Source organism: Lampris incognitus, chromosome 18 (genome assembly GCF_029633865.1).
Source record: "Lampris incognitus isolate fLamInc1 chromosome 18, fLamInc1.hap2, whole genome shotgun sequence".
Taxonomy (NCBI): Eukaryota; Metazoa; Chordata; class Actinopteri; order Lampriformes; family Lampridae; genus Lampris; species Lampris incognitus.
Genome location: NC_079228.1, coordinates 28642081 through 28657128, shown reverse-complemented (window position 1 = coordinate 28657128; position 15048 = coordinate 28642081). Strand labels below are relative to the sequence as shown.

General features: G+C 46.1%; 1 protein-coding gene across 1 annotated transcript; it reads left to right on the top strand.

Annotated features, from left to right (window-relative positions):
- The first annotated feature begins 2981 nt into the window (after positions 1 to 2981).
- Positions 2982 to 14454, top strand: lye (lymphocyte antigen-6, epidermis). Its single transcript, XM_056298902.1, has 3 exons — positions 2982 to 3193; positions 8689 to 8799; positions 13680 to 14454. The coding sequence occupies exons 1-3, from the start codon at positions 3142 to 3144 to the stop codon at positions 13901 to 13903; spliced, it is 387 nt and encodes a 128-aa protein (XP_056154877.1). The 5' UTR covers positions 2982 to 3141; the 3' UTR covers positions 13904 to 14454.
- The last annotated feature ends 594 nt before the right edge of the window (positions 14455 to 15048 follow it).

Here is a 15048-nt window from a genome sequence, read left to right as displayed (position 1 = left end):
AAAAGCTTCTTAATCCTTCTGAAGGGTCACCAAATGTCATCCTAGAGGTTGTAGTGCCTGTCGGTGTAATGCAATTACAAACAGGTTTTACGACATCATATGGCTTGTTTTAGTTAGTTCCGCCAACCTAGGCAATGTCACTGAAGCGTTTACATTCTAATATGTTCTGGTATGACAGCTACGAAACTGGAGTCAAATTTCATGTAGGTGCAAACCTACATGGCCAATAAACTTCTGATTCTGATAAGACTACGCTTATAAAGGGTTTATGAATGGTTTATAATTGGTTTATTAATTAGGTTGTGAACACAGAATCATTTAAAGGTATTATAACACATTAGATAAAATAGGGCAACTGTCACCTGTTGCTTGCCAAATGGTGAGCCCATATTTATCTGCACTGTTAGGCCTCAGATCTCATTGGTTACTTAGCACTTGCAAGATCTGAGATTTAACAGAACAGATGGATAAAAAGTTCAGCAGTAACTTGATCTTGCCAAATAGTCATCATCATCATCATCATCATCATCATCGGTGGTCGGGGTCGAGTAATGACTGTCCTCCCTCTGGGTCCTCAGGTGGGTGTAGAGGCCGACCCTGGAGCCACATAATGGGAGGACACATGACAGCTTTTTACGTGGAGAGGCTGATGCGCCTGCAGCCACCACACAGTCCTTGGCAGGGGATGGCCAGAGGCCAATGGCATGGAGAACCAAGATGATTGGGGACCACCCTCTGTTGCAGCCTTCATCCGCATTCACCGCCGTTGTGACCTGGAGACATCTTCCACCAGTTCCAACGTTGAGGTCTTTGTTGGATTGTGCTTCGTCTGGAACCTCCCCCTTGACCTGTCCACCTTGGGTGACCCTACCAGGAGCCAAGCTCTGGACGGCATAGCTCTCGGGATCATTGGTACACACAAGCTCCTCCACCAAGGCAAGGTGGCGATCCAGGAGAAGTGCCAAATAGTGAGCCCACATCGATGTATGAAAACTATTATAACTTGTTTATTAATGATTTATAAAGTGTTTAAAGCTTAATTAATAACCTTATAAAAATACATAAATCCTGTAGTCTTATTGTATTTTTCTGTTGTCTTTGAAATGGTTTTCTGCTTTTGTAATCACATGAAATATTTAAACACGTCCAAAAAAATAAAATCTTAACTCTTCAAGCACCTTTAAAATCCATGCACAAGGAAACGTACTTTTGAATTCAAAGAGAAAAAAAGTATATCTAACAGAAAGATCTTCTCTGGAATATAAATGCATGCATATACAGTGCATCCGGAAAGTATTCACACCCCTTCACTTTCCCCACATTTTGTTATGTTACAGCCTTATTCCAAAATGGATTAAATTCCTTTTTATTTCTCATCAATCTACATACAATACCCCATAATGACAAAGCGAAAAAGGTTTTGTAGAAATTTTTGCAAATTTATTAAAAATAAAAAACTGAAATATTGCATGTACATAAGTATTCACATCCTTTACTCAGTACTTGGTTGAGGCACCCTTGGCAGCGATTACAGCCTCAAGTCTTCTTGGGTATGAAGCTACAAGCTTGGTACACCTATATTTGGGGTATTTCTCCCATTCTTCTCTGCAGTTCCTCTCGAGCTCTGTAAGGTTAGATGGGAAGCGTCGCTGCACAGCTATTTTCAGGTCTTTCCAGAGATGTTCAATGGGGTTCAAGTCTGGGCTCTGGCTGGGCCACTCAAGGACATTCACAGACTTGTCCCGAAGCCACTCCTTCATTGTCTTGGCTGTGTGCTTGGGGTTGTTGTCATGTTGAAAGGTAAACCTTCGCCCCAGTCTGAGGTCCTGAGTGCTCTGGAGCAGGTTTTCATCAAGGATCTCTCTGTACTTTGCTCCATTCATCTTTCCCTCGATCCTGACTAGTCTCCCAGTTCCTGCCGCTGAAGAACATCCCCACAGCATGATGCTGCCACCACCATGCTTCACTGTAGGGATGGTATTAGCAAGGTGATGAGAGGTGCCTGGTTTCCTCCAGACGTGGTTTGGCATTCAGGCCAAAGAGTTCAATCTTGGTTTCATTAGACCAGAGAATCTTGTTTCTCATGGTCTGAGAGTCCTTTAGGTGCTTTCTGGCAAACTCCAAGTGGGCTGTCATGTGCCTTTTACTGAGCAGAGGCTTCCGTCTGTCCACTCTACCATAAAGGCCTGATTGGTGGAGTGCTGCAGAGATGGTTGTCCTTCTGGAAGGTTCTCCCATCTCCACAGAGGAACGCTGGAGCTCTGTCAGAGTGACCATCAGGTTCTTGGTCACCTCCCTGACCAAGGCCCTTCTCCCCCGATTGCTCAGTTAGGCTGGGCGGCCAGCTCTAGGAAGAATCCTGGTGGATCCAAACTTCTTCCATTTACGAATGATGGAGACCACTGTGCTCTTCGGGACCTTCAAAGCTGTAGAAATGTTTTTGTACCCTTCCCCAGATCTCTGCCTCGATACAATCCTGTCTCGGAGGTCCATAGACAATTCCTTTGACTTCATGGCTTGTTTTCTGCTCTGACATGCACTGTCAACAGTGGGACCTTATATAGACAGGTGTGTGCCTTTCCAAATCATGTCCAATCCATTGAATTTACTACAGGTGGACTCCAATCAAGATGTAGAAACATCTCAAGGATGATCAGTGGAAACAGGATGAACCTGAGCTCAATTCTGAGTGTCATAGCAAAGGGTGTGAATACTTATGTACATGCAATATTTCAGTTTTTATTTTTAATAAATTTGCAAAAATTTCTACAAAACCTTTTTCACTTTGTCATTATGGGGTATTGTGTGTAGATTGACGAGAACAAAAAGGAATTTAATCCATTTTGGAATAAGGCTGTAACATAACAAAATGTGGGGAAAGTGAAGGGGTGTGAATACTTTCCGGATGCACTGTACATGGAAGCTTTCCAAAGACCTGTCAGACCTCCTCATTGTGTCGACAGGACGAACCTGAAATACTTCATTCTGTGGTCAAACCTTTCCTGTTAGCGAGTTTGTTTTTTGTCTTTTGCCTGACGCCTTCTCATCGTAGTCTCGGTGAGCTACTTTAATTACTTGAGTTTAGGTAGCTATTATTATTACGCTTCAGCTCGTTTTTTTTTCCAAAGCATCTGAGGTACAATGAGTAATCTTTGGAAAGGAGTGATTGTGCTTGGAGCTTTCATAGCTGTTGGTAAGTTGAGAATCATGTGTGATTCCTATAGCAAAAAAAGAAAAAAAGAGCATTAATTTAATTGATTAAATAAATTCTGTAATGTGTAATGTTGATTCTCAGTCTGTTTTTAGTCACATAATTAAAAAAAACATAATTTCTCCACATCTCATTACTGTATTAGCTGCTCTGCTTTTTTCCTATTGTATTTGACCTGTATAAAATACATTTTTCTAAACAGGTAAGAATTTGTGTCTCAAATGGCACTCTAAATGAAAGCTTGTTTACTTACCTCAACCAATCAACCACTTCCTGAAACTTTAAATGTCAGTTGTCGCTGTTGTCACAGCAACGTGGACTGAAAACGACAAAATGGCTGCGGTCGTTTGTGAATTATCATTACTTGAACTAGTTGTATACACTTCAGGAAAAAAAAGGAGGGGGGGCACCTGTTAACAGCTAAAAGCATTTTGAACTGGGACTTTGACGATTATTTTAACCCACAACAGCATTTGAGCTAGCCTGGTAACCAGATGAATTCGCGAATGCTAATTATATTGTGGCGAGCTGGTGTGGAAGGTGGAGTCGAGAGGCAGAGATTCATGGCAGCTCTTGTGTCCCATACACCGCACGACCCCGAGAGTGCTCTTTTATTTACACACCGGCCAGAACTAACAACACAATGATTTCCCCGCTCAAGGTCACAACCGGCGACATTAGTCTGAGTCACAGTCCTACAGTCAGTCAGTCAGTCAGTCAGGCAGGAAACGGTAGTCCGAGTCGAACCCTCAAACAAACACAATAACCACAACGTAACTAAAACACAATTTTAACATGAGCGTTACAGTCCCATAAGCCATTGCGCTATCCAGCACAGAACTGCCAACAGTCAGAGCAACCGCATCCCCCAGTTGCTACATAGCCCCAACCTGAGGGGTCAGTCATCATCAATGACCCCACCACCCAATACATAGTATTGTCCACGGTACCGTCGCTGACGAACAGGCTGCCTGGGGCTTACAGGAAGCACAACTGGGGGAGAAGCACAGTGATCGGTGCATGGGGTGCTACTGTCGCCCCCAGCCCCAACAACATGCGGAGCAAGGGGGCGGTATGAGGAGAGTCTCTCCTGGTGCAGCACCACCATGTGCCCCTGGCTGGGCATGTGCACCCGGAGCACCACCTCAGACAGCCTGCCTACAATCTCGCTGGGCCCCTGCCAGTGGCTGGGGAGTTTGGGGCATATCCCCTTCTTGCGAATGGGACAATACGCCTGTAACCCAGCCATAAATAATGGGTTAAAGAAAAAGAAACTTATTTAAAAACTATATAAGTTATAAACATTAATTTGTTTTAAGTTCATGTTTTATTTTATTTCATAGTGTAACGTGCATGGATAAGTAGACACGTTGGTCCTTGACTAACGGGTCGGACTGTTCAGTCGACTGGTTAACGTTGTCACTTGCGGAGTAGGAGACATGGGTTCGCGTCCCGGCTGTGGAGAGGGTCTCCCAGACTGCTCCCCGAATTCGCTACAACATTATAGTTATGATTTATTACTTCATTAAAATCGGTTACCTCTATCGGCTCCATTCTTACCTGCCTCGATTGATCGAGTCTAGGATAGAGAGTGTCTGTGTGAATAGAGAAGGGAGGGGCAGTGACACATGAGACGAGAGCGTGGACGCTGCGAGCACCTTATCAAGCGATAATTGCTTCGCAACGTGCGTGAGCTTGCACGAGCCACGGGCTGTGAAGAGTGCCGTTTTAACGAGGTTATCGCATCCCACATGTCTTGATCAGGTTTTTTTGTAATGATCGCAATCCTGAGAAGTCATTTGAGAGCTGATAGATGGCGAGCCACTAGATTAGCAGTAAGAAGCGGATCTGAACCTCTGCAGGACAACTCTACTTACCATCCAGTGTGGCAAGTTGTGCCAGTCACCCAGACTGGTATCCTTTGAACAGAACCCCAGAGTGCACTCTGAAAATTAACTCTTACTAGTCATTGACTCGTTGAAGTGTAGAAAATACACTTCAGGACTATTTCTTTATTTTAAGGGCCCAGTTATTATTTTCATTGAATTGTAAATTGTATTTGTAATTTCCAGCACACTAAAGGTGCAGTTCAGATTAATTTGTGTGTGTGTGGTTATTACACTCTGCCCTTAGCTCCTCCCGAACCTAAAGCACTGCGCATCCCAACAGTGGGTTACAGGGTCCAACTTGTTAACCTATACCTTGTGTCCCCTCACACGAAGGCCTGCCCAAGGCACTGTGTGTCACAGGCCCTATTCTCTGCCGCACTCCAGAGCTGGCCCGGGCCCAGCGGGTGCAGGAGTTGCAGCAGTGCATGTGTAGCTCCATGTCTCGTCGACAGCCAGGCCAATAGAACCACCCCCTGAGGCGGTGGAGGGTCTTGGCATTCCCATAGTGCCCTGCCCCCACTGAGCCATGAGCCATCTGGAGAACCTGGGAACGGAACACACGGGGCACCAATAGCTGCAGGGGGTCACTCCCTGTACTCAAAACCCATTGTGGAGCTGAAGTTGCCCCATTGAGACTGGTAGGCCTTTACCTTGGGCCCCAGCACTGACACCTCTGTCCACTCGGGGCACCGCCCCGTCTCCGGCCAGCCCCTCACCAGCACCACGTCTGCCTCCTGCTGCTGCTTCAGTTGCTGCATAGTCAACGGGAACCACCTCCCCTCTCGTTGCTGGCGGTCTGGACGGCTGCCACCATCGGTGTCATCTGGTCCCGTTTCTCCCACCGCTGGCAGCAGCAGCAGCATGCCAATACCACACCAGGGCTTTGTGCCTGCTGAGGGGCGGCTGCTCGGCGACTGGCTTGCTGGTCCCTGAACACGCTCTTCCCCAGCCGGATTGGAGCGCCACAGTCTTTGTACCGAGGTTGATGGTAGCCTCCGACACGTTAACACGGGCTCCCCAGTGGGTCAGCAGGTCCAGGTCAATGATGCATGGCTCTAGGATGTTGGTGAGCCAGAACTCGTGTGCCAGCTCCCGGTCTCCAGCCTGGACTTGCAGTAACTTTTTCTCTCTCATGCCAGCCTTTTCTCCTGTCACCGTCATCAGCTGGGTGTTGGTTGGTGATCATGCCACCGAGTGTGGGCCGGTGGTGCCCGGTAGGACGCCAGGTCACACCTTGGAAACGGTAGACCCTGTGTCTACCAGTGCCCAGCAGGATCGACTGCCGGGTTCACAGACCAGTTACAGTCCTTTGGTGTGACATAGGCGGCCAACCAGCATGCATCGGCCTTGAAAGGGGGCTGGAGACTGGAGTGGCAGTCCCCTCACTAGGACATACTGCTGTCGTTTCCCCACCGGCCGGGTGACTCTGGCTTTCGGCACCAGTGCTGGGCAGTTGCGGGCTATGTGACCAGGCTTGTCACACTGGTAACCACGGTCAGTTGGCCGGGCTGGGTGTTGGAGGCCTTCGCCAAGACTGCTGTGGTGAAAGCCGAATTTGGTGGATCTCTTCTACCTCTTCCTTTTCATCATCGTCAGCCAACCTGACATGCAGTCAGAAAGTGGGGGCCTTCTGCTGGGTAAGCCGCATGGAGAGTACCACCTTGGCCTGTTCAGCTTCGCAGAGAACCTCGCTGAGGGACTGGGGCATGGTGAGGTGAACATGCTGGCACAACTGCTCTGGCATGAGCCCCCGCAGGAAAGCGTGGAGGGCCAGCTCCTCTTTGGTGGCTGCATTAAGCTGCGGGTGACCATGTTGGCCGTGTTAGCTGCACATCTGCAGTGAAGGTACCCAGGCTCTCTCTCCCTCTTGGTGACGGTGGCTGGCTAGCTGCTCCCTGCTTTGGCCAGTGAAGGGTCATTGCATGAATTGCCTCTCCAGCACAAGGGTCAGGGCTTGGAGGTCCCGCTGCTCTGCTGGAGCTAGGTCGAGGAGCACCTGCAAAGCCTTTCCCGCCAATGCCAGAGCCAGGTGGATGACAGCTTCCTCTTTGCTCTATCCGCTTGCCATGCTGCTAATTGGACTTGCGAGAGGTATGGCTCTAGCTGTGTCATCCCATTGTACTTGGGCAGCTTGGCCGGTGTTCTATGCTTAGCATCCCTTCCGCTTGCAAGGGTGCGATCGGTAGTGGCGGGCAGCAGGTGTTCCCCGGTGCTGGTCCTCCTGACCTCTTATAGCGCGGTGGAGCCATGGTGTACTGGATCCATCAGGGTCCCAGACAGCAAAATTAGGCCGGATCCAGGCCTGTTGTATCACAACATCTGGCATGGAGCCACAAAACGGATCTGCCTAGTATTTTTTTGCACAACGGGCCAATACTGGCACGGATCCAGATTACAGATCTGTACCAGCTTTGGGCCATAACTGGCCCAGATCCATGTCATAGCTGTGAATTTAAAAATGGGTTCCGACTTTAGGAGGCCACACTCTGGCCAGAGGCATGGGGCAGTCTAAGAGCACATGTGATTGCTATAATGATCTGCGGAATCAGCGCAGAGGCGGGGGGGCGGTCTATGGGCGGATGTGATTCCTATGGAGGGTAGGACCGTGACTCAGACTAATGTCACCGGCTGTGACCTCGGGGGGGGGGGGGGTCATTATGTTGTTAGTTCTGGCCGGTGTGTAAATAAAAGAGTACTCTCGGGGTCCTGCGGTGTATGGGACACGGGAGCTGCCATTAAAAAGACATCTCTGCCTCTCGACTCCTTCTTCCACACTGGCTTGCCACATTGGTGTCAGGAATGGGATTTCGTTGAAGAACGGAGAGGGAGATCCAGAGACTGGAGCAGGACATTGAGCAAACCCGTTGGTACTTGGAAAACCTGGCGTGGCAAAAGACGGAGCACACCAGAGAATTTTCCAGCCCACCTCACACAGCAAATCAGAAGAACTGGATGTATGGGTGGCATGGCTGTGTTGTGCCATTGCTTGGTGTTGGAGGCTTATTACGTACAATAAACCAAATGTTCAGAATGAAGTCTATGGAGAAACAGCAGGAGACATCAGCCATTACACTATAATATCCCTCCGCGATGAAGACTTGGGGATTGCTGCAACGGCTCAATGACATTGACTCCATCAACTAATTGTGATACCAGCTTAAATCCCAGTTGCACTGTTTGTCAGTGAGATATAAGAGAGTGTTATCTTTAATGTTTTGCAATTCAGTGAAGTTTCTAAATGTAAATGAATACTACAGGCCATGTAGTGCACGGCCCATATCACAGTACAGTATGCATCATATCTTGAACAGTCTTAACATTAAATATTTCTAACCATATTTCAGTTTTACCCTTTGTGGAACCCCCCCCCTCGCCTTTTTAGGTTTTACACTTTGCTTGGCAAAGGGGTGTCACGTGACAAACGTGAAGCTCAGATGTTATTTCTGTGTTAAAAAAATAATCTCCGCAATCATTCCCCTAAATCACTTTTTCCTAGTTCGACATGCACTATAGTATGCCTTCTAAGTATGTAGTTGGGTGAGTGGTGAACCTGCCATCTAATTTTTTTATCTTCTGTTCATTTCACAGCTCAGTGCCTGACCTGTAAGCAGTGCCCCATCGGCATATTTGGGACATGCCTGTTTCCAAATGATGTGGTGTGTGACAACTCAACCCTCAACTGCTTCACTGGAGAAGCATGTAAATATGCCCTTGCTATGTTATTAATATTACCCAGTACTAATACACAGCAGCCACAAGATCCATTGCTTTCATACTGAAGATGAGTGGAGGATGCTAAACACTATCACATGAATGCAGTGCCCAGCTTTTTACCAAACGGGAGAGGGAGTAACATAACTGAATGACACACTCTCCTCCTGTCTTGATCAGCTGGCTCCCAAATCAAAACAGTCTCATTCACACTCAGCTCCCTGGTATGCATACTCCTGAAATCCATCAAACGAAATCCCGTAAACGCAACCGGGCATCCCGAGATTTCGTGTCATAGTCACCCAAAGGAATTGAATCGAGTGCAACTGGACTTGGTATATATCCGTGAAGACGTTTCGCCTCTCATCCAAGAGGCTTCATCAGTTCGTGCCTTTCTGACTAGACCAAGCTAGTCTGACTGGCTGGTGATGAGACTCAGAATTTGTCCTCTTTGGAGTCGCTGTCCGAGCTAATAATGTCGATGGCTATTTTGTGTTCCGATGTTTAGCAACGACAGTCGTTGGAGGTGTTAGTTTCGACTTCGTTAGTGCTCCATTCAGTGGTCATGAGTCGTTGGAGCCGTTAGTAACCGACTGTTGTTCTTGGAGGCTACGCTTTTGAGTCTCCTGGGAAGAGATGAAAGGACGGCATTGTAAGTAGGCGATAGATGGTGTCGCAGACCTCCTCCTCTGTTGAGGGATGGTTTTCCCAGTTTCGCATAGATGGCTTCCTTCGCATAGATGGCATTCCTTCCTTCCCCCATACACGACGCTGGGGGGAACTGGGGGGAATAGCGTGATCCTCCCACGCGCTACGTGTCATGCAGACAGGCTGGTTTAGAACAATGATTTAATAAAGCAAACAAACTCACACAAAACAGGAACGTCGATACCGGCAGCAAGGAAGGCTCGAGACAAAACGTGAAGCATCCGGCCACCAAAAGTTAACATAACGATCCGACAAAGAGTCGGTGCAACCCGGGGGAATAGAACTGCTGAGGAGCCAATCAGGTAAATGGAGCGCAGGTGAGCAGGGCAGGGCAGGAACAGAAATGCCAATCAGGGAATGGAGAAAAGGTGACGCAAAGCAGGGGCAGTCAGGTAAATGCGGCGCAGGTGAGCAGAAATGCCAATCAGGAAATGGGGAACAGGTGAGCCTTGATGACCCAGACTACGCAACCATGACACTACGTCCCCCTGGCGAAACTCCTCACTGTCAGGTGAAAAGAAGCGGCTGGCGAACCCACATCTATTGGACGAAGCATGTGGTAGTCTGCGGCCCTCCTGAATCGGCAGAGGGGGTGGAGCAGCGACCGGGACAGCTCAGGAAATAGGGTAATTGGCCAAGTACAATTGGGGAGAAAAAGGGGGGAAACCCCCCCCAAAAAGGAAAAAAATCTTCTCAATCCCAGTGACAATACCTCCAATTCCTTCACAGTTAACAAGTGCAACCCTTTCCCTTAATTTTTCCAAACTCAAATTGATACTATCTACAGCAACCTGACTACCTCCCCCACCCTCTCCCCTCCCCACCTGTCCCCCCATTATAATAATAATAATACATTTTATTTGTAAATGCACTTTACATTTCAGAGAAACCTCAAAGTGCTATAAAACAATGGATAAAATACATCAAAAATAATCAGTACACAGTGCAAGTTAAAAGCAATCACAGGGGCGGCAAAAGTACAGTCATCCACAATCCATAATCATAGTCCATAAACAGAGTCCATGGTAAAAATCATTTTAAAAAAAGGCATGGGAAAAGAGGTGGCCTGGCTAGGAAAAAACTTTGGTGAACAGATGGGTTTTGAGGTGTTGTTTGAAGGTTTCCACAGACTGTGGTGCCCTGAGGTGGTCTGGGAGGGCACTCCACAGCCTGGGGGCAGCTGAGGAGAAAGCCCGCTTTCCCATGGTTATCAGCTTCCACTTTGCTTCTTGGAGGAAGTTGACATCAGAGGAGCGAAGGGTACGTGTGCAGGTCTTTGGTGCAAGGAGCTCCTTGAGGTAGGAGGGGGCATTTCCATATATGCATTGGTGGTTTTGGAGGGAGATCTTGTACCATTACCAGTCAGCCCCTGTCAATGTTCTCCCCTGTGTCCCCAATGGAGCTGTCCAACCTTACAGAATGGGAAGCTCTACCTTTCTTCTGGATCCCATCCCATCCAATCTTGTTAAGGACTGTTTCCCATCTGTAATGGATTACATTTATATTTATCTTCACACCCAAAGCACTTCACAGAGAAGGGGGGAAACTCACCTCAGCCACCACCAATGTGTAGCACCTACCTGGGTGATAAACTGCAGCCATTTTCCACTGGAACGCTCACCACACATTATCTTGAGGTGGAGAGGGATGAATCATTGAGCAAATTACACAGGGGAATGATTAGGTGGCCAGATGGAGAGAGCCAGGTTGGGATTTTTGACAGGACACCGGGGGACCCCCTACTCTTTGCGATAAGTGCCATGGGATCTTTAATGACCACAGTGAGTCAGGACCTCGGTTTAACATCTCATCCAAAGGACGGCATCCCCTACAGCACGGTGTCCTCGTCTCTGTGCTGGGGCATTGGGTTTTTTGTTGTTGTTTATCTATGTCCTCACACATCACTTAAATCATTAACTTCTCCTTCAGCTCTGGTTCAGTCCCCCATATACTTAACCTGGCTGCTGTCACCCCCATCCTCAAAAAAACCTGGACTCAACCCTGATATCATGAGCAACTTCCGGCCCATTTCCAATCTCCCCTTTCTGTCAAAAATACTGGAACGTGTTGTCGCCTCCCAACTCAAAGCTCAACTCATCTCCAATGACCTGTTCGATCAATTTCAATCTTGTTTCTGCTCACAGCACAGCACAGAAACAGCCCTCCTTAAAGTCACCAACGACCTCCTCTCCTCAGACTCTGGCCACCTCAGCATTCTCTTCCTCCTCAACCTCACTGAACCCACCTTGAATCCTCCCTCAACATCACTGGTACTGCCTTCTCCTGGCTAAAGTTATAGCTAACCAACGGACAACAGTTCATCAGCGTCAACAACTGCACCTCTTTCATCGATCCTCTGTCCCAAGGCGTCCCCCAGGGTTCGATGCTTGGTCCTCTCCTGTTCATCCTTTACACGCTCCCCCTTGGTAACATCATATGTCGTCGTGGTCTCCACTTCCACAGCTACGCCGATGACATCAAGCTCTTGATCTTCACTAAATCCATAATACTACAACTTACTCCCATCTGACCAAGTGCCTCCCTGAAATTAAATCATGGATGCAAGCCAACTTCCTCAAACGAAATTGTGATAAATCTGACATGATCATCATCGGTTCCAAATCCCTTACTAAAACCACTCACAACTTCTTTCTCACCAACAATAACTCCACTATTCACCCACTCCCGCTCCCGTGACCACATCACCCCTGTCCTCCAGAACCTCCACTGTCTCCCTGTCCCACAACGGATCCAGTTCAAAGTCATTCTCCTCACTCACAAAGCCCGCCATCACCAGGACCCCTCCTACCTCACCGACCTGCTCCACTACCATACTCCTTCCTGCAGCCTTCACTCCTCCGGTGTCAACTTTCTGTCGCCACCACACAGGACCAAGCACTGGACCTGGGGCGACAGAGCCTTCTCCATTGCGGCCATATCTCTGGAACGTCCTCCCCAAATACATCAGAGACTGCACAGATCTGCCCACGTTCAAATCATGTATCAAAACTCACCTTTTCAGAATTGCTTTTAATGTGTGATTGATGTTTTGTGCTACATGTTTTTGGTGCATTGCTTTTATGTTTTTTGTTTTATCTTATGTAAAGCATCGTTGTGTACCTTGAAAAGCGCTATACAAATAAAATGTATAATTAATAAAACAACCAAGACTAAAGTTAAGAGGCGCAAACTGTAATACAAATATAGACCACAGAATAGTTCCACCACTGTGAAGTCAGCAAGAATAAGACTTTATCATTTATTATTTAATTGATTGACAGTGCACTTGATTGAGGAACAGACGGATTGTGAAAGATGAACCATTAAGTGTACTTTATGGCTGTTTCAGGTTTGTTAAAATTGCAAGAAGATGCACGTGCATCTTGTAATGATTGACATTTTTAAACGTTTTCTTTCATTTAAAAGCTAAAGAGCCTAATAGTCGTGTCGCGAAGAAAGTCTGATGTGAGTAGGTTTATTGTTAGTAGCACTCAGTGGGTACAACAATACACCGAGTTGGTCCATGGAGCAACTGCCTGACCTCCCGATGCACTCACCTTTATGCCATGACTTAGTCCCACCTACTGTGGGGCTTGACCTTTGACCACACCTTTGATTTTAGAAAATGGAATCACCCCAAATTTACACTCCATTATCTCCTTAGTTAAAAATAGATTCACCCCGAATTTATACCGCATTATATTTTCATTTGTGCCCTTTAGCGGCATTAACATGTACTATACTGTACTTCTTGGTACCATTATTTTCCATAGGTGTTTTGCCCCATCTAGTGACATCAGATTATACTACACTTACCCCGCCTTGAGGCATCATTATTTCCAGTTGCAACATATCTAGGATAAAACAACAACTGTTTGTTACATATCTAAGATAAAAAAAAAAACATAGCTGCGTTTGATTTGTAAAATCATACATTTTACACAGGTAAACCCATACATTGTATATCTAACGTTGTTGATTACTAACCTTATTTACAGAGAAACTTAATGATTGTAAATACTTAAACAAATCCACACAGTCTTTTCACATACCAAATAGATAAATAAATAAATAAAATCCAAATTAAGGCATTAAGGTATCAAAGTTCCACAAAAATTTGCAGCCACTTTCATCCTCTTTTTCTTATTCATACTTTCCAGCGTTCAATTCTACGGGGTTGATCAGCCTGCACACCAGAGGATGCCTGGATTCAGACTTGTGTGGGAAAACGTTGACTGGTGCCATCTTCGAGGCCGGTTTCACAAGCAGCTTTCAGTGCTGTCAGACAGACCTCTGTAACGGGGCCAGCCATGCCCACCTCTCACTGGCTGCTGCCCTCAGTGCCACCATATTGGCTTCTGTATGGGGGCAGCTAGCAGTTTAAACTAAAACCAGTTTAGTTTTAAACCTTTGATCTTTTATTGCTGTTCTGTAAACTGGTTTCAGCTGTTCCCCAATGAAGCTGAAGCATTGTGTATGGCTTAGGTAAAAAAATAAATAAAATAAAACCTTTTCTAAGGTGAAGTCAAGTCAAGTCAATTTTATTTGTATAGCCCAATTTTGCACCATTTTAATGACAATTATAAATACTGAGAACTAGTAGACTGGGACTGCAGTTTCAGCTACACGACAATATTGTAATGACAAATCTGATGCCTTAATACAACAGCTCGAAGTACTTGATAGGATGTGCAGCTTTTAAGTGACTTTGTATTTCTAAAGAGATTTAAATGACACTGAGAGTGTGATCTGACAAATAATAAATGCACCGCTTTTGTACCACACTTTTATAGTACTTTTGATTATGGTTATAATCAATACAAGAGAATATCTTTATCTACACCAGTGTAGTTAGCCCACTTTCTCTTTCCTAATCAAAGTAGAAAATAATCTTATGAAATATGTATCTTCTATAAATAAATTTATATTTCTCAACTGTTATGCATCCTATACCATTGTTGAGGGCAAGTCCTTTCTCACCCTTCACCCTTTACCTTAACAACGGTTCACGTTCTACTTGTTATATGTAGTGGAATAAGTAATAGCAGTATAATAGGGCAGAAATCAGCCCCTTTAATTAACTTAAAAACAAAAGTATCTTAAATTGTAGGCTTTCTTTCGCTCACAGAGGTAAGACAACTCTTGTATAAAATATTCTCAAAAAGCAACTGCCATGTTTGCTTGTACGGCGAGCCTCATTGTAAAATCGATTCCAAAGCCACAGCGCCATCTAGTGTATATTAGGACGAAGGATCGCACACAGGCAAACAAACCTCCAAGCGTCCTGCAGAAGTGTCTCTCTCCGTGTGATTATCTTGCAGTTTCGACCTTCTGCAATACGCAACCAACATGAATTATTAAATCATTACCGATTATTTAGTCCGTGCACGACAGATGCCCAATTATTTGGGTCGGTCCCTTAATTTGAGAGAACAGGCCTCTATGTCAGTTGCATACATGTCACAAGTTCGATTTTAAGGGGATATGAATTCAGATTCATTAGCTCAATGAATAATTGCAAGACAAATG

Excerpts from the sequence above, each read along its gene's own strand:
- lye (XM_056298902.1), top strand. The coding sequence starts at position 3,142 with ATGAGTAATCTTTGGAAAGGAGTGATTGTGCTTGGAGCTTTCATAGCT. Across the intron at positions 3,194-8,688 it reads TGGAGCTTTCATAGCTGTTG|CTCAGTGCCTGACCTGTAAG; the intron begins GTAAGTTGAGAA and ends TTCATTTCACAG. Across the intron at positions 8,800-13,679 it reads CTGCTTCACTGGAGAAGCAT|CGTTCAATTCTACGGGGTTG; the intron begins GTAAATATGCCC and ends CATACTTTCCAG.